The 19,192-nt window shown below is 38.8% G+C and overlaps 1 protein-coding gene across 14 annotated transcripts in view; it reads right to left on the reverse strand.

The window, feature by feature from the left end:
• The window catches only part of LIMCH1 (LIM and calponin homology domains 1), a 343,507-nt gene that overhangs the window by 4,434 nt on the left and 319,881 nt on the right, over positions 1–19,192 (reverse strand). For 6 of the 14 annotated variants that reach the window (XM_068543036.1, XM_068543034.1, XM_068543035.1 and 3 more), the window contains 8 exons: positions 18,222–18,302; positions 15,426–15,518; positions 14,441–14,545; positions 12,502–12,629; positions 10,242–10,363; positions 9,865–9,988; positions 6,241–6,349; positions 3,805–3,907 (listed from right to left, as the gene is read on the reverse strand). In XM_068543036.1, coding sequence (XP_068399137.1) covers positions 3,805–3,907; positions 6,241–6,349; positions 9,865–9,988; positions 10,242–10,363; positions 12,502–12,629; positions 14,441–14,545; positions 15,426–15,518; positions 18,222–18,302 — 865 coding nt within the window. Of the gene's footprint in view, positions 1–3,804; positions 3,908–6,240; positions 6,350–7,748; positions 7,836–9,864; positions 9,989–10,241; positions 10,364–12,501; positions 12,630–14,440; positions 14,546–15,425; positions 15,519–18,221; positions 18,303–19,192 lie in introns of all 14 variants that reach the window. The other 8 variants (XM_068543033.1, XM_068543031.1, XM_068543028.1 and 5 more) reach the window with 2 other exon arrangements.

Below are 19,192 nucleotides of genomic sequence, written 5' to 3' on the forward strand. Positions count from 1 at the left end.
CATAATATGAAGCTATAATAATTAAAACTGATACTAGAGAATAAATAGGTTAATAAAACATAATAAAATATCCAGAAAAAGACCCAAATATATATGGGAACTTAGTTTAAGAGAAAGCTGGTATTTCAAATTAACAAGAAAAAATGGGACTATTCATTAAGTTATAGTCATACAATTGGCTAATTGGAAAAAAAAAATAAAGCTAGTATCTATCTTATTCCTTGTCCCCAAATACATTTCTGATTATCACCTGTTTACATGCCAAAAAGAAAACAGAAAATAATTTTAGGAGAAATCTCAGCTAAATTTATTTATGCCCTTGGAGTAGTGAGAGTTTTTCTAAGTAGGACACAAAACCCAGAATCCAAAAAGGAAAAAAAGAGGTATGTTTAACTATTTAAAATGAAAATCTTTTCTATGAAAAAAAATCACAAAGTAGAAAGACCAATGATAACTGCCCAAAGCAGCAAATATAAAATAAAGGAAAAATTCCCTTAATTTACAAAGAACTCGTAAAAATCAACTGCCAATAGAACAATGGGCAAAAGATAAAGAAATATAAACGTCAATAGAAAAAGAAATATAAATGGTGAACAAACATATGAAAAGATGTTTAAACTCATTTATAGTTAAAGACTACAGATCAAAGCAAAGAGGTTTTTTTTTTCTTTTTTTTTTTCTCCCCACTTAGCAGAGTGGAAATTTTAAAAGTTTGATGATATCCAGAGCTGACATAGGCATGGAGAGAGAAAGAGGCTCTCTTATATACTTTGCAGGGGGCATACACTTTTCTGGAAGATAATTAGGCAAGTTGCCTGAAAATTTCAAAAGCACATGCCTTTTTATTCAGCAGTCCCACAGCTCAGAATCTACCCCGTGGAAATGCTTTCAAATGTTCATCAAGACATACATACAAGGATGTTCACTGGAGCATTTAAAAAATAATATTCAAAAACTAGAAATAACTGGAGCACTCATTCATAGAGCATTAGTTTTCAATTATGGTAAGTCCACACAATGGGATTGTATGCAGCTATTAAAGAGCCATTAAAAAGAATGAGGAGAAAGAAAATGCTATATGGAAAAATTCCCAAGATATATCATTAAATGAAAAACAACAGCAACAAAAACTAAGTACCACTGTGGCTATGTCATTACCTTTGTGAAATAAAAACCAATACGGGTAGATGTGTCACACACATATGCATCTGTGTGTGTGTGTGTGTGTGCGTGCGCACGCATGTGCGTGTATACATACATTCTGCTCCTCTCCCCAAGACATTATTAGAAAGTGATTATGTGGTTAAATTTGAAGAGGTTCACTTTTAATTTGGTATCTTTCTAAACAATCTAATTTTTCTAACCTTTTACCACTTATAACTTCTATTTATTTATTCTTTTGAATATTGATATTGGTTATCTAGGGAGAGAGATAATGAGCCTTTTTGCTTTCTTAGTACCTTAGTATTCTAAAAAACATCCTAGTAAAATATCGCATCAAAAATGTTAAAGAAAAAAATCATATCTTTAATTTACCTCCAATCACCTTATTTTTCATCTTACAGGACAATTACAGGAACTCTATGGTTCTTGTCTTTAGATTTGGAATCAAAAGCAGTTGGTGGCCTTTCTATTTGTATACACAACAGAAAAATTGCTGACCTAGATCTGAAAAGCTAATTTCCAAAAGAAATGACAACGAAACACCCAGCTTCTCAATTAAAATGAAAATCTGGATGAAAGCAGGTCACTGTTATCCAGAGGTGAGTTCAGGTTTGTTCTCTGCTGGCATTCTTCAAGCACTTCAAATTATGAAAGAAATTCAGATTTACAGCACTTTTCAAATCTGGTTCAAGAGGCCATCAACCTAACAGCGCCCTCTTCTGGTTCCATGACTCACATTCAGCAGGTCATTGAGGTTGCAGGAAAAAATCCAATTTATGTTAGATGATAGAAAAAAAATCACTTTGAATCCTGAGACAAAAGGGTGTAGTTTTCCTTTTTAGTGACTAATAAGAACCTGATGTATAAAAAAATAAATAAAATAAAATTCAAAAATTAAATTAAAAAAAGAGAAGAGCATTGGCACAAGAAGAGAAAATAAAAGAATATTCTTCAAAAGTAAAAAAAAAAAAAAAAAAAGAAAAAGAAAAAGGAGGAAGCCCCCAATTTCTCCTAACATTATCATTTTTTTTTAATTTGCCATAAATGTTGGATACATGTATATCTATAACTGATTCACTTTGCTGTACACCTGAAACTAACACAACGTTGTAAATCAACTATATTCCAATAAATTTAAAAATAAATAAATAAATAAATAAAATAGATAGCTAGTGCAAAGCAGCCACATAGCACAGGGAGATCAGCTCGGTGCTTTGTGACCACCTAGAGGGGTGGGATAGGGAGGGTGGGAGGGATAAAGAAGAAAAAATCCCAAACAAACAAAAAAACAAAACAAACAAACACAAATATAGTTTAAGCAAAATATAATTATTATATATTATACATGTAGATATGTATTTGTATATACCTGTATATATATTTATGGTATATATATGGTATACTATTATCCCATATTTTATATGTATAATACATAGTATAAAAATTAATATCAATATTTTGTATATACATATAAAATACATATAAAATAGTCCAGGTTGATGGCAGCAGCTCTAAGTTGGAACCGTTTTGACCTCAAGTCAAATGTTTATCATAGATCAAAACCACCTGGGTTTAATTTTTATTTCCCATCATTTTGTTAAAATAGGCATATATTTTTCTGAATTTATGAAATCTATAGCTATAAAACAACTTAATTTCAATTTTCACTCTTAAAATCTTCAGTCTTGCAGATTTAGAAACCCACATAAAAAGACTGTAAAAATGCCACTTCACTTACTTTGAGAAATAATAAAAAATTCTTGAATTTCAAACTCCAGATCTTTGCTCATATTTTTTTTTTTAAAAAGAGTTTTTGACTGACGAATTTGCATAGAAGAATCACCTGCTGTCTAGGTCATGCACCAGAAGGACTATACTTAGGATGGAGGGTGAGGAAGGATTCAGAGGCTAGCCACTGGCTAGTTTCAGATTTTCTAAACAGCAGCTGGGCAACAGCACCCCCTGGTGCCCCCCCCCCAAATAACATTAACTTTCCGCGGCAGGAGACCCAGACATGAGATGGGAGGGCGGGCTCCTCAAGGGGGCTTCTCTGATTAGTATGTACTAAAGTATTTTGGAGGGGGCAGGGATTCACAGAGAAGTAGAACCCACCATTTGTCTCTCAAAGAATTTTCAATTTAGTTGGGAACAAGCCCACATTATGCCATGAAACTCCTGAATGGAGGCATGTAGATATTGAGGAGTTGGTGCTTGATTTGATGAGGAGTGGAGAGCTATTCTTCAGATGTGAAACACCCTCCAAATGCTACTGGTCTTCTAAAGAGATGCCTCAACAAATAAATAGGGTTTCAGAATTTATAGCATCCCTGCATCTCACTGAAATCTCTACGGTGAGCTCAGGCAATGTCTCAAACCTGGTTTACATTTTTACCTGCTGGTGTATTAATGCATTTCTGGATAAAAAGAATTAGTCCATGTTAGAGCAGTAACGTCCAGTAAGAAACAAGCAGTAAATACGGGATTATTTCGTTATCATTTCTTTTACCTGGATGCTAATATATCTTTCCTTCAGTGTAGGAGTATCAACTGATGGGGAGTAGTTGAATTCCTAAGCTAGGTCTATGAAAGGCATATATGGTTGCACTCATTCATCTCAAGGTATTCCCCCTCAGGACTTACTTCTGGATCGCATGTAGCAGTCATTACAGTTTAGAAGACCACTTCGAATCCTAACATCCGTCCCACTCACTGCATCTCCAAGCTGTCCTTTACAAATTCCACACTATAGGGTAGAAAGAACAGAAGTTATAAGGTGCATAAGGAATTGTTTCCTTATAATGTTTAGTTATTGTTCACATGAATAGTACAGTAATCACTTCTCCAACCTCCACATTTGTTGCATATCTACTATGTATTAGATGCTGCAACACGACTTGACTTTCAGCAACAATATACTTTTAGCATTTTATCCTAACTCCCGGCATTTTTCAGAGAAGACACCAGTTCAGAGAGGTTAGCTGACTCGTCCAAGGTTGTGAAGTTGGTAAGTGGTATCGGGTTGATCCCAAAGCCTAGGCACACCGATTCTCAATCAAGATGGAAGAACCGTTTTAAACAGATTAAATCCTAGTGGTTTTAAATAAACACATGGCCAAGGAATGATCAATATATATTGAAACTTGTCTCTGAATAATCTTCAAATGCTTTTTAGCGTTGTTGGTAAGTTCTACCCGACCAAAATGACTGGGAAATAGCTATTCCACTTTATGTTTCCACGTTAAAGGCAGTGATACCAAGTCAGCCTGAGTGCAGAAGGAGACTGTGGGGTACACTGTCCTGGCTGAATCAGAGAACATGCCAGTTCTCTGGCATGTTGGTTCATGCCAGCCTACTGCGGGGGGATCTTGACCCAGCCCAGGAAACAAGGGCCAGCCCCAGACTGATGCTCTAAGGTCATCTCAGGCAGAGGGAGCCTTCATCCAAATTATGTTACAAGCTGCATCTACGCAGAAGGGTAGGGGATAAATCTAAGAGGTGATGTACCTTAGAGCATCAGGTCAGCTCCAGGAAGTGAATGACTAGAGAGAATAAAGGCCTTGACAGCTAAGAAGACAAGTCCCCTATCTGTTGAGAGTCTGCAAACACTCTTTGCCACCTTGATTATTCTGAGTTCTGGTAAAGTTTCTGAGAATAAACTGTGGTGTTGGAACATATTATCTTGGTATTAGTATGATTTTTTTAAAAGTATGAAGCCTCCAGGGACTTCCCTGGCGGTCCAGCGGTTAAGACTCCATGCTTCCAATGCACGGGGCAGGGGTTTGATCCCTGGTCGGGGAACTAAGATCCCACATGACACACAGCGTGGCCAAAAAAAAAAAAAATAGTATGTAGCCTCCAAACATTCCCAGACAATTTAGGATATACATTACCTATGTTAATTTTACAATAAGAATATTGATAAATGGAGTCTAATTAAGTATCCATATTGCATTTTGTCCGTCAGTTTTGCTTTCCAGTGATTACTGACATTATTAAATTAATAACTTTGGGACAACCTCACTCACTTTCTCTTAGCTTACAGGTGAAGTGGAAGTTATTTTAAACCCATGCAAGTTTACTTTATAGCTGAGGGGGCTACTAATGAGAAACAGGACAAATCCAAGAAGGACACAGAAAGCATGTTAGGGTTATAAAGAGAAGGAAATGATTCTTTTTCAGAGATAGAGGTTTGGCTTCAAAATTATATATTATCTGAAACATGTCCATGGGTGAAAAAAGGAAATGCTGATATAGTCTGACTTGTAAATATTATAATAAATCAGGCATAAGTGGTTCGTTCACCTGCCTGTTGGCAGGAGATTTGGGACTAGAATTCAGTCCTCCTGATTTTCAGTTATTTATTAATTCATTCATCTGAAAATATTTATTGATACCATCTCCACTGGGTACAGAGAATATAGTGGTGAGCCAGACAGACGTGGTCCCTGCCCTTATGGAGCTTGTAGAGAGCAGATGATAATTAAACAATTCAACAGTGAGCGATAAGGACCACGAAAGATTCTATAAGGCAACTTGACTTAGTGTGGTAAGCAGGTCAGCTTCTCAGAGGGAGTGATATTCAGTCTGTGACTGCAGACATACTCGTTTGGAGACCTACAAGTTAGCAACTAGCTGTAACCACTTAATTGACAATCTTCCATTACGTCAAAGACCAAAAATCTTTGAACTGAGTCTCAAGAGTTTGAGAAGCAGCAAAGATGTTACATTCCAAATAAATCCATCTGGCCTTAAAAGATTCAGAAGCATCATGGCCCTCCAGGGTGGCTTTCTCAGCTTCCTGCTAAAGTATATGCTCTTTAGCAACGAAGAATGGTTTTATAAAGACACGTCGCACAAATCTGTTTTGCCTCCTCTAACCCGACATCCCAGAGGGATGCGTGATAGGAGAGTTTCACCCTGAAGGATGGACTCCACGCACACTTCTGTACAACCTAGAGTCAGGGGGCCCTCACAAGCAAAGGCTGTCAGGATTTCCAGGAGGTAGTCACTCAGCACAGAACGAGGCCAAAAGACATTATGAGACTGTACTTAGGCAGAAGAGAGATGAATACATACCCTAAAGCACTGGATGTGAAAATAGAGATTGAGGGTCTCGATGATCATGGCAGCTCCTTTACCCAATGGAAGCCCACACGAAGAACACAGCTTCTTCCCACTTATAGACCTAAGTTGCAAAATATACGTCATAATAAAATGTTCCGTTCAGAATCGTTGGTCAAACACACTAATATGGAGCCTCACGCAAAAATAAATAAATAAATAAAACATGAGTTTTAAAAATGTTTATACCATAAGTGAAACAATTACTGAACTGATAATGAGCAGGAATTAAGCATTAGATATAAGATGCAGACAATTGATAGATTAAATACAACAGGCCTCCACTGTGGCATGGAATTCTGTGTGTGTGTGTGTGTGTGTGTGTGTGTAGGTGTGTGTGTTAGTTGTTATAAAAAGTTTGCGTTGTAGTCTATTCAACCACAGTGATCAAATGCCTTGAAATGACTTAATGTATTTATCATATGTTTTCTTACGTCCTAAAAGACTATCAAGTTTAGCTTTACTAAGGTTTTAATGTTGTGTTAAATTTTTCTATAATTGGTGCATTGGCCCACTAGGGCATTTCTTTTTACTTATTAAAAATTTTGTTGTTGTTGTTTAAAAATAAAGAGGAAATTGTGATACAGCCTAACAGGTATCAGGCAGATATGGGATCAAATCCCTGCTCTGATACCAAGTTCTGTGATCCGGTATGAAGAACTCACATTGGCTTTCCATTCCACCTGGCTCAGACAGGATGGCTGTGCTCTAAGGCAGCTTTCCCACAGCTAAGATCGGATTGCAATGATGCTGATTGTCGGGAAAGCTCTTGGAATTACACAGGAAATTTTAAAATATGCAATATCATTTGGAAGCAAAGAGAGGGACAGAAGAAACAGAAAGACAAGAGAAAAAAGGAAGAGTCGCCCTTAGCAAACTCTATTTATTAGGATTTCCCTCTTATCCAGTAGTTAAATGAAATTTCTAAATCAAAGAAAGCCTTGGAGTACTCAGTCATTTGTCTCTCCAGGGACTGGGAGCTCAGGCAGCTTTTAAGAATATCATGGGGCCTAATTAATGTCCAGAAGCAATCATTAGAGAGCTCGTGTAGAGTAAAAGGAAGGATGAAGTTTCATTTCTCAGCGCCCGCCTGGTTCACTGTAAGAGCCATCAGCGGATCCCGCCTAGAAGGACCAAGCCGTCTTGGAGGGAAAGGCGCCGACTTAGGAGCCCGGCAATTGTCTGGTGGATTTTCTTATTAGATTGCAGGTCCTGCACAATGTAATTAAAGCCCTATGGCCACAGCCACGCCAACGTCACACACTTGGCTCTTTCGATTGTGGGCTGATAAAATCTTTAGGCAGATGGGGATGTGTTCTTTCCTCCTGCCTGTGTGTGTGTGTGTGTAGGAAGAGACATGGATGGACAAATCCCTCACAATCCTCCGGCAAGCACTAATTTGGTTGCGATTGTGCTCAGCAGGCTCTAGCCAAAACAAAGCAGCCTCAGAAAGGCTTGCTGACCTCTTGTACCTGTTTGGTGACTGGCCAGGAGGGGTGGAGGAGCAAGGGGACAAGTGCCCAGCCTGGAAGTTCTCTCGAGGGCTTTGCCTGTAACATGGGAAAGGAGCCAAACATCATGACAAGTAAAGAGAAGCCCAATCCCACAAGGAAAGGCTTTTTAGATAAGGAAAAAAAAACCACCCCACTTCCTTAGCAACCAAATAAAAGACCACAGTGTGTCCTAGGGGTCATTTTTTTTTTTACAAAGGACAAAAAAATTTCCATCTAGCAGACTGTACAGACATTGGATGCATGATATCAAAACCAGGCTGGCATTGTTGAACAGAAAGACAGAATAGTTTTCTATTCTTTATTTTGGTCAGGCTCTTTGCTAGTTAAAGTTGCACACCAAGTTAGATATAAAAATTATGGATGGGGTGGGAGGGGAGAGATGAACGGGGGTGTAGGGAAAAGTTCTTAAAGAGAGCCCAGAAATAAAGGGCAGCGCTTAAAGGAGGTATTTTTCAGTGAGGTGCCTTCCACCCCTATTCATAAATTCGTTACGTGACTAGGGATAATGTTCAAAACATCTAATGACCGCTATGTCATTGGGCATCTACAAAGCAGAATGGTTCCCAGCCAGAAGCCCCCAGAATGGTTTTACGGGTGCTGTTGGTTACACATGAGCCCTGCCTGTGATTAAGCTGTCAGTTCCGGGCTCTTGATTTTAAAAGTTAATTTCATTGGTAAAGAAAGGGACAGAAAAGAACAAGGAAAAGAGAAATGCCAGCATAGACATGAACAGAGCGTGAGGCCATCTGTCTTGTAACTGCTTTCAGAATAACTCCCTGAGCCCCTGTTCCCCCAAACCTCCCTCCTCAGACAGAGCTTGTCTTCTCCAAAATATCAGCTTTTCATGGAATATCCTAAAGTATAAGGACCATCACCTTGAAAAATGGTTGAAAATCACCACAATAATCAATAAAAATAACGACTCCTTCTATGTGATTTTACCTTCTATTAATTCTGCATGTCATCTAGACATAGAGAAATGAAACTGGATAGACATAAGAGAAAAGGGGAAAATGGTTCAAAAGTGTATTGAGAAAAAATGTAACAAGAAAAATAAGATAAAAGGATGAACTTATAAAACAAGTTATCATCATCATCATCATCACCATCACTGTCATTATCAACACCACTGCCTACAATGTATAGTACTTATTACTTGCCAGGCACAAAACCCTATGAAGTAGGCACTACTATTATTCCCATTTTATACATGAAGAAACTGGAACAGAGAAAGACTAAGTATCTTGCTCAAAGTTCCATGCAGGCAAGTGTCAGAGTCAATACTTTGAATCCAGGTGGTCTGGCTCCAGGGAGAATGATTGGTTAAAGTATAATGAATATTATCTTTTAAAAACTGATTACAAGGAACCTCTGACTCAAATATGATCTTATCATGGAACTGTGGGTTCACTCTGAATCCCTCTACCACTCAGCCAGACAAGTACTTTGGATAAGTTATTTAATTTCTCTGAGCCTCAATTTCCTCATCTGTAAAATGGGAACAATAACCCAATAATGTTATTGGGAGAGTTCAGTGAGTTAATATATGAAAAGAAGAAGAGAAAGATATATGTAAACCCTTCAACACAGTGCCTATTATACTGACATGTTTCAAAAATGATGTGAACTATTATTACTATAAAAAATACAGTTGTTACAAAATTAGAAGAGAGCCTGGGGTAGTTATTTAAGGGGAGAGAATGATGAGGAGAGGAAACATTTTCTCCTTGAAAGAACATTTGTCCATAGGCTCTGAGACAATTTAACTCACTTAAATAAATTGCTAATACAACAGACCTGCACATTCTTTCCAATGTTTAGATTTGTGGGTTAAAAACATTACTTTGTCTCTTTTAAGTTGCCAAATTCAGACTAAATATTTACTTGCCAGGAAGATTGTTCCAAACTTCCATAAATATTTGTACCTTGTCAATGACAGTCAATGGAGAGAAAGCACAAAAATGCTGCTAACATCCTGCCATCTCACACTTTTTCACTTTTCCCCCTTCTTAGTCAATTAAAAAAAAAAAAAGAAATTCCACACCCATCTTATTTGGTTACTCACTTCCGCCTTTCACTCGGAGACTCAATCTGATGGTTAATGCTTTTGTCCAATGGGAGGGTTTTTGGCTTCACATCTTCTAAAATGTGCATTGGTGGGTTTGATACCTGCTGATTTCGGGATGGATCTGAGGCCAAGTAAAGAACATACACTTAGTGCTCAGTAAAGTTGCCACCTTAGTGCTTAGTGATCACATTTCTTTAAAGTGCTAATGCCTGCTGAGGTCTCACAGTGATTTCATGGAGCCTCCGGACCGTGCTGTTTAGCATAAGTTGGAAGAGAAGCTTGCAGCCAGCAGAGGTCATATCTGTCTGGATGATGGGGTGGGGAAGGGGTCTTACAATAATTGAAACATGGGGGTTGGTTTTCTCCATTCTTACCCTGAGCTAGCTGTGGGTTCATCCCACAGGGTGAGGCCCCAGCTTCTGCGTCCAGCTGGAGGTCCTGATAGATTCCTTTCAATGCAGAGTTCTCAGAATGAGTCAAGACTCCTTGAGTTAGGCTGTTAAAATAACAAATATATTTCAGAACAGGAATAAAAGCAACTGAACTAAAATTATTGATCTTATCCCTCAGGACCGATTACAATACGAAAAAAGAAATGGGGCTAAATAAATATTTATTCTTTTTAAACTAGATTTAAAATGGATTTAGAATACTGTAAAATGCTACGCATTTTCATTTATCCAGCAGTTTAACAAACCATCATTTCTGATGTCCTCTCTACCTCCTTGTCCACAAAATTCTTCATTCTAATCACTTCAAGGGTTGCCAGAGCTAAATGCAATCTCCCAGATTTTCACAAGAGAGGACTTATTGTGGAAAATATTTGGGCCACGTGGGGCTTCGGCAGCCTATGGTAATTCACTGGTCCTTTAGTAGCTTCTATGTGCAAAGAAAGGAGAGATGGAGGAGATTTTTTTAAAGGTTTCTGGCGACAACAGGGACTGTCTGGAGAACGAGCAGTAATTCATGGAAAATGCTTATTAGCATCCTTCAAATATTCCTGACTAGTGGCTTTCATTTCAAAAACTGGAAAGTCTCTTTAAATAGTGTTAACTGCAAACAGATGTGCTGTTCCAAGGGCTCTGCAGGCTCTGGACATGGGCCCCAAGCTCTAATATCTTACAATTCACCGAGTCTCCTAGCTGATGAGCGTAAGAGAATTCTCAGTGCAAATCCCACCAGAAGAGCTCAGCTCCCAGCCAACCTTTCAAATTGGCCAGTCTTTGAAGATGATACTTAGATAGCCTTTTGTGTCTTTGGGTCCCTCTGAGGATGCTGTGTGTGTACCCAAGTGTGTATGCACACACACACATGCAGGCACACTTTCCAACATCTATCTGATATATCGGAGCCCCAGAGGCAAACATCTGTATCATAAAGAACTTGCTGGTGGCAGAGCACTGCCAGCCTCTTGGGTTTCTGCAGGTCCCTTTTAGGTCAGGCATGGGGTCGCATCAATAAACTCACTGCAGTCTGTACCTACAACCAGATTCTGCTCCAGTCTGAGCTAGCTCTGAATGCTCCAGGAGTTTCTGGGTATCCTGTTCTGACCTCCCATGGAACATACTGGAACCCATGGGGTAGGGGGATTACCCATGACCAAAGGCTTTGTTGGCTATCCTTTATATTATCACCCAGAGTAAACATGGCTTCTCACAGGTCAGAGGATACTAATGGCAAAGTTCAGGTCCATAGTCAAACCACAGTGAGTAGGACACCACGGCCTCATTTTATTTTCTTCTTTTAAATAAACTTTATTTCTGTGGACCAATCTTAGAGTCATTTAAAGAAATTGCAAAGATAGTACGGAGACTTCCCATCTACCCTGCACGCAGTTTCCCCTGTTGTTTTCTGTGAGTATGGTACTTTGGTTACAGTTAATGAATCAGTATTGATATAATAGTTTTTTTTCTTTTTTTTTAGTTTTAATATTATTATTAATTTAAGTATAGTTGATTCACAGTGTTGCGGTAATTTCTGTCTTACAGCAAAGTGGTTCAGTTTTATATATATATATATGTATATGTATATGTATATATATATATATATATATATATATATACACACACACACACACACACACACACACATACATTCTTTTTTAAAATATTCTTTTCCACTATGGTTTACCATAGGTTCTCTGTGCTGTACAGTAGGACCTTGTTGTTTGTCCATTCTATATATAATAGCTTACATCTGCTAACTCCAGCTTCCCACTCCATCCCTCCCCCAACCCCCTTCCCCTTGGCAACCACCAGTCTGTTCTCTATATCCACACCACAGCCCCATTTTAAACTCTATCCCTCCAGACACATTAACCATTTCAGGTGAGTGGTGTTTAGGTTTGGGACTTTGAATTGACAACATGCTGCTCTGGTGATCTATACTGTCTCCCCTCATCTAAAAAAAGGTTTCACCTATTTAAAAATAAGGCTATTTATATTCAATAGTATAAGGACACTGACTTTAGAGCTATTAGAATGTCTTCAAGCGATAATATATGTATAATGTATCATTGGAATGATAATTTCAAAGCTGAATATGATTTGCCTTAGTGATGGGTGCCCTTCCTGGGAGTGAAGGGGCACAGCCCAGCTTTGCGCATATGGGTGGACAGCCTGAAACGGTTCATACCTGCCCTTTTCCTCCAGTGGGTCACCTTCCTTAGTCTTAAGCAATGAGCCACTGTTATCCCCCTGGAATGGTTTCTTCTGTCTTGTCTTTTGTTCTTCCTCTCGACAGTTTTCCAAGTCCATCTTATTCTAATGGGGAAAACAAGGATAATCTTGAATATAACTTTTAAACACACTGGACAATACTCATGTCTGGCCATGGAATATCTGAAGCATTTTCTCAATCACATTGACTACAATTTAAAGAACAGTCGTTCGTTCAAATTAACTGAATAGTAACTGATTTCCAACGATTTGAAATGAACATGTAACCTGGATCTCTCTCAAAAGTTATCATAAAAGGGAACTGGCTAGAAAACCCATCTTTCGAAATAAAACAAAGTCATAGGACTGCTTATTTCAGGACACGTGGCACGTGAGTGCCCGTGGGTTATTTCAAAACGCAGATTATGTAGTGTGACCTTTAAAAATTGTATAAAACATAAGAATAATGTTTTAATCTTTAATTTAAATTTTAAAAATTTAAATAAAAAGCAAGCAGAAACTAATACACCATTGTAAAGCAATTATACTCCAATAAAGATGGTTTACAAAAAATAGAAATAAAAAACAATACACTTCAAATTTTGACATTTGAAAATGGCTGGTAAATATTGAAAAATTGTTGGACAGTGTAGAATTCCTTTGATGATGACACACAAATAACTTATTTTAGAGTCTAGAAAATCGCTCGAAATTATCATGGCAATGTATGAAAGAGACGTGAAAGATTTGGCTTTTGTGATAATCTTTGTATATAACAGCAAAGATAAGCAATACTCTGAGCTTCCTGAGTGACCATGCAATATCAAATCTGGTGAATTACTTCTGTACAGTCTTCATTTGTATTAACTTAAAACTGGATAAGTTAAACATTTTAGTGTATTGCAGCACATATTAATTGACTACAGAAATGACTAATATGACATATGCCCAAGTGATATTACGTTTATTGCAAAATGAATTTATTCTGTTATTATACCATCAAAAACTAAAATGCAGATTATGGACTGTCCAGGTGTTGACATGACCTCTGTCCACTACCTCCATGACCTTATTTGGGGGATATGGAGGCTGACCAGCCTTTCTGGACTCTCTCCAGACCTTGAAGACACATATATATATATATATTCATGTGGAATTTTAAGAGTGATTCAGAAGAAACTTTCATGGAGGCCGGTGAGAGTGTACTGTTGGCATCCTGCTGCTAACATCCAGTGCAAAGAGATGTATGGGCTGGCAGGGAGAAACATACGTCTGCTAAATGAATGAATGATGGGCATTTAGAAAGACATTCCAGCACATGGCATCACTAACCAGGGTCTTGCCAACCAGTGCAGAGACTTTGGTTTCCAGCCTGCGGGGGCAGGGCTGGCCTCAGTAATATGTTTACTGCTCTCAGGGATTGACTCTAGGGTTTCACCACGGCAATGACAGTACGATGGGGTACAATGGCCATGTAGTAGCTGACATGATTCTAGAGAAACAGCTAGTCCTGGATTTAAACTGGTGGAAAACTTGGCCTTGTGGTTTAGGACTTCTATTTTAGTTTTCTTTTTTTTAAAATTAATTAATTAATTTATTTATGGCTGTGTTGGGTCTTCGTTTCTGTGCGAGGGCTTTCTCTAGTTGCGGCGAGCGGGGGCCACTCTTCGTCGCGGTGCGCGGGCCTCTCATTATCACGGCCTCTCTTGTTGCGGAGCGCAGGCTCCAGACGCGCAGGCTCAGTAATTGTGGCTCACGGGCCTAGTTGCTCCGCGGCATGTGGGATCTTCCCGGACCAGGGCTCGAACCCGTGTCCCCTGCATTGGCAGGCAGATTCTCAACCACTGTGCCACCAGAGAAGCCCCCTGTATTTTAGTTTTCTTATTTCAAGAATTCCTTTTAATCTATGGTCTTACCATTGTCCCACTGCCTTCAGTCACAGAGGAGGATGTAGACAGCTGGTCTGCAGAACTTGAAGAAATAGTAAATGGAACCACAGTGTCCTCAATTATTTTGCGCTCCTAGGGGAAGGACAGGAATTAATGAAAGGGGGAGAAAGGATAAATCATATTTGTCAAGAGAAAAGTGTCATTAAAGAAATTTAGGGACAAACATCAGAATTATGTGCAAACAAGCAGGGCATAAAAAAAGGTCTTACTTTTAAAAAGCATGTAAATCAGATAACATGCTCTATGGGCAATGATTTAGAAATTAGCATTTAATTTAGAAAAACAGAGTCTTTGCAAGTTAATTAGTTAGTGTGATTTAAGAGGCCCAATTAGAAATGCTATTAGGGAAAGTATTATGCACAAAAATTATTGTTGAAGAAAAAATTCACAACAATATTAATCATAAACAGATTTTGGATAATATACATAAAGTGTAGTTTCAAATACTCGAATGTGGTCTGGTTTGTTCATCTAAAAATGAAACAAACAAAACCAAATTCTCCTCCCTTCTAAATCTCTTTAGTACCATACAGTGAATGCAGTAGTAAGGATTCACTTAGCCTTGATATCAAAATTATCCTCATAAAAATTAATATTAATTCACTACTACCAAACATGCTTGCCTCAAACAAACACACAAATAAACAAATTTATACTTTCATGTCATCTAAGACAAATCAAGAATCTGACCTTTGTGACTAAAGAAGAGATACAATTCTATTCTCCTCCTTGACCATGACTCAACACACCCTCACCACAAGCTAAACTTGGAAGAGTAGTGGTCTTTTACAGCCTATAGGATAGGACTCTTTTAAAAGGTTGATAGGGCTCTGTTGTGAGTAAAGAGAATCAGACATGCCCCATGGGTACACATAGCACAGACAGAGAAAGTGCTGATAGACTTTGAGGAATCAGGGCTTCAGGGTCAAATTCCTTCCGGGGAATTTCCTACCTCCTCATAGTATCTGCGTTCTTCCTCTTCCACCTCCTTTTGGGCCTTTTCCCACTCTTCTTTCAGCTTGTCCTGCTCCTTCTGGTATCTCTCCTGTTATGGAATTTCCATAGATTGTTCTGAACGGACCAGTGCATACATCATTGGGACTTTTCCCCCCGCTAAACCATCACGTACGATGTGTTGCAAGACTCTTCTTGCTGTAACGTTCTGAAGCTGACCCATTCGTGCACCAAAAGGGGAATATCATTTTGTGGTACTCAGACATGTTAGGGACATAAAAATCCAACAGAGAACAATCTTTTCTGCTGTGGGTGTTTCACAGAATTGTTCTTCAGATATATGAGCAGGCATTTGCTTATGGAAAGAGAAAAGATGGAAAGATTCTAAACTCTTTCTTAACTTGGGTTTTGTCCTTAGAGGTAGGTTAAACCAATAGTTTGCTTTTACTGGGCCCTTCAGAGATGAGTTTTGCCATTCCACTGATAGAAATACGTTGCTGCTGGGAGAGTTTAATAAAAGATTAAAAAAAAAATAAAACCTCTCAGGTTTACAAGATAGATGATGGAGAAAGGTCCAAAGTGGACAAGATGATAATTAGCTGAGTGGCTGAATTACTCTTTGCTTGTGGCCATTCTACTAAAATGGAATCTTCCTAACTTTAAGTCCTCCTGAATTAAGAGTAGCTTTTAAACAGCCCATTAGAAGGCTTTGATATCAGAACTGCTATTATTGTTTTCAGAAAAAAATATGACACTAGTCACCACTTCCCGGAGAAAAAAATAAAAATACTCTGAATAGGATAAGGATGTAAGGATAAGGAGAGCTTTAAAAATGTGACTGGAGTCCCTGACAGCTGACTAGAAGAAATGAATACATGGAAATTAAAACGAATGCTTAAGATGAGAACTGACACCCCTGGATGCCTTGAGAATGGCATCCCTGACATGACAGAGACAAAGGAATTGCTGGAGCATACTACACACAGTCAAATATTTTAGGTTGATTACTGTCAGTCCTCTCTCTGAGGCTAACATGAGTCTGTGCTTCCATCTTCTTGGAAAAGGCACTGAGAATTCCTCCAGGTACTACTTGTTATGTTATTATCTTAGGAGCAAAAGGGCTTTATGGGATTGTCTCGAGCCTAATGTTCCTATTAACGCTCTGGCCAAACCACTGTTGGTCAACTCATGGTAGGCTTTTAAACTTCAGCTAAAAATTTTGTTATAAAACCTAATATTGTAACGTTTTAGAAAGGGACTCCAAGGGCCTTCAGAATAGAGGGAACAGACCTTAAAACTTTACAGAAGATGAAAAACAAGCAAAGCTTCTTACATTTATTGGTTCTAGGAGCTTATATCACATGTCTCACCAAGAGGATGAACTGATGATACAGGGGCCAAAGATGTGGTATATCTGTCCACACACACACACACACACACACACACACACACACACAGACACCTTTCCTTCCCCATAAACACCTTGCCCCTAAGCCCACAACCCACACCTAAAACCACGGCCACCTTTCAAAGTATAACAGACACAGCACCACCATGGGAAACACAGGCTGTCTTCATTACTCTGTGGAATTTCTGACTCCTGGTGGAATGGGCATCTGACTTCCAAGAGAATAGCAGATGACCAGGGCTGGTCTGTGGTCTCCCAATGGACCTAAATGTCCCAACAGCTCTGGGACTTTGCTGAACCTAGTTCTTACTAAGAACTAGATTTTGGTATTGAAGGTTTATTCCTATGTAATTTTGAAAAGTGTCAAACTTAACGGGCAGACCTAGAGCCACACTACAATTAATTAACTATCTAGCTGACCCTTGCTCCCCACCCCTGGGAATTAAGCCAAAGGATTAGAACAAAACGATAAGAAAAAAAAGTAAAATAAACTTGCATTAAGCATTGCTTTCTACACATCAGCAGAAAGGTCACAAAAATAAATGAGATTTAACATTCTTTTTCTTTATGACTTTTGGTAAAATCAATAGTATTGGGAGTATAGGGGAAAGAACATGAGTTTTAGAGCCACCCAAGCTTGGATTTGAAACGAGGCTCAACATTTATTAGAGGTATGACCTTGGGCAATTATTTAACTTATTTTGAGCCTTAATTTCTTCAATTGCAAACTGAGACCAATAAGACATACTTTGATGAGTTTTATGAGAACGAAGGTAGGTAAAATATGTCAAGCACCTACAAATATGCCACTTCTGGCACACCCCAAATGCTCAGCATAGGTTAGTTTCTAAGGTTACTAGATTACTTTTTGAAGCTCCGTTGCTCCACAAAACTGGGATGAAACAAGTAGGAGCATGATAAGTTTACTCTCAGAATTTTTCTAGAATTGAAAATTAGGAGCTTTTGCTCAAAGATGGAGCAAACATTTCTACTTAAGGAAGAAGACCCAGGTCAACTTTTATTTCACATGTATGCTATCAAATAACTTTCTGATAATTCCTTCCCACCCCTAGTTGGACTGGAATTTGATTGGCAGCGAACAAGGTGATGAGTGGGTGGCTTGGCCCTTAATCAATACTTGGATTTTTTTTCTAAGTGAAATGCTTTCTCCTTATGTTCATCAGTGTAACCTCTGGTGGCAGGAATTAGACTCAGAGCATTCTGTCTCATGGACACAAAAGGAACAGACTTAGACTCAACGACTTCTGAGAAGAAGCTGATTCCATGTATTTCCTGGGCTAAACATCTATTTAATACAGCAGAAATTAAGAGAGCATCACCAAAAAGAAGAAAAAAAAAAAAAAAAAGCAGCAAACCCAGTCTTACCTGGAGCAAACGTTCCTGCTCCTGTTGCCATTTTTCCTGTCGCCTGCGTTCCTCTTCCGGGTCCCATGCCCACAACTTCAACTGTTTAGAATATAAAACCATGATCAGAACTGAGCCATGTCCTCAAGGCCAGGCCAGGACAAGGGGCACAATTAGCTCACGGTTTGACACCCAGACGGACACACAGAAGCAGAAACCTTCCCGTATCTAAAGGTGCTCTTTGTTGGCAGAAACCACTTTTTAATCTTAGTCCCTCTTTGGTTTACTTCCAATATGCTGGTATGATTCTGTGAACCTTTTCGGAGCTAATGAAAACGCGAAGTAATTAGCCACTGGCATGGGAAGGCTTTTGCTCTGTTTCTCTTAGAAGTGATTTCTTAAATGTATTCACGCTCCTAAGCATAAGATACTCATTCTGCATATTGATCCTGGGTCCAAGCAAATAGGAATGTTTATTTCAGCAGAACTGCATTTTGTGAGAAGTGGTGTTTGCTGTGCTACAGAACTAATCTTTTATACTGCTATTATTGCTTTTCCATCCCAGCTTTCTCTAAAGCGGGATCATTTAACTCACCAGTGTTCACCAGCATCACCAGAGATCCAGGCAAGGGGAGTTCCTGATCAGGGCCCACAAAACAAACATTCAAACCCACAGACTTTGGTTTTCTTGGTCTTTTTAAAAAGGTTTTTGTGATTTTGAGAACCAAGTGAGTAAACGGGAATAATGGGAGAAGGATGCATGAACCAAAGTGGGCACCCAGGCCATGGAATATGAATGAGATTGAGAGGGTCCAAGGGGGAAGAGAAATCACAGCTGGTCCCTGGGAAACCAGCAAAAGTGGGGAGGCTGATGTGTTTAAAGTTGGCCTCCCTTGTCACCCAGAGTAGGTGCTGAGGCAATCCAGGCTCCCCGATAACTGTGCTTCTTCCCTTCTCTCTGTTCTGATGGGATAGTTTTGGCAGGCACTTAG

The sequence above is a fragment of the Eschrichtius robustus genome, chromosome 4 (assembly GCF_028021215.1).
Source record: "Eschrichtius robustus isolate mEscRob2 chromosome 4, mEscRob2.pri, whole genome shotgun sequence".
NCBI lineage: Eukaryota > Metazoa > Chordata > Mammalia > Artiodactyla > Eschrichtiidae > Eschrichtius > Eschrichtius robustus.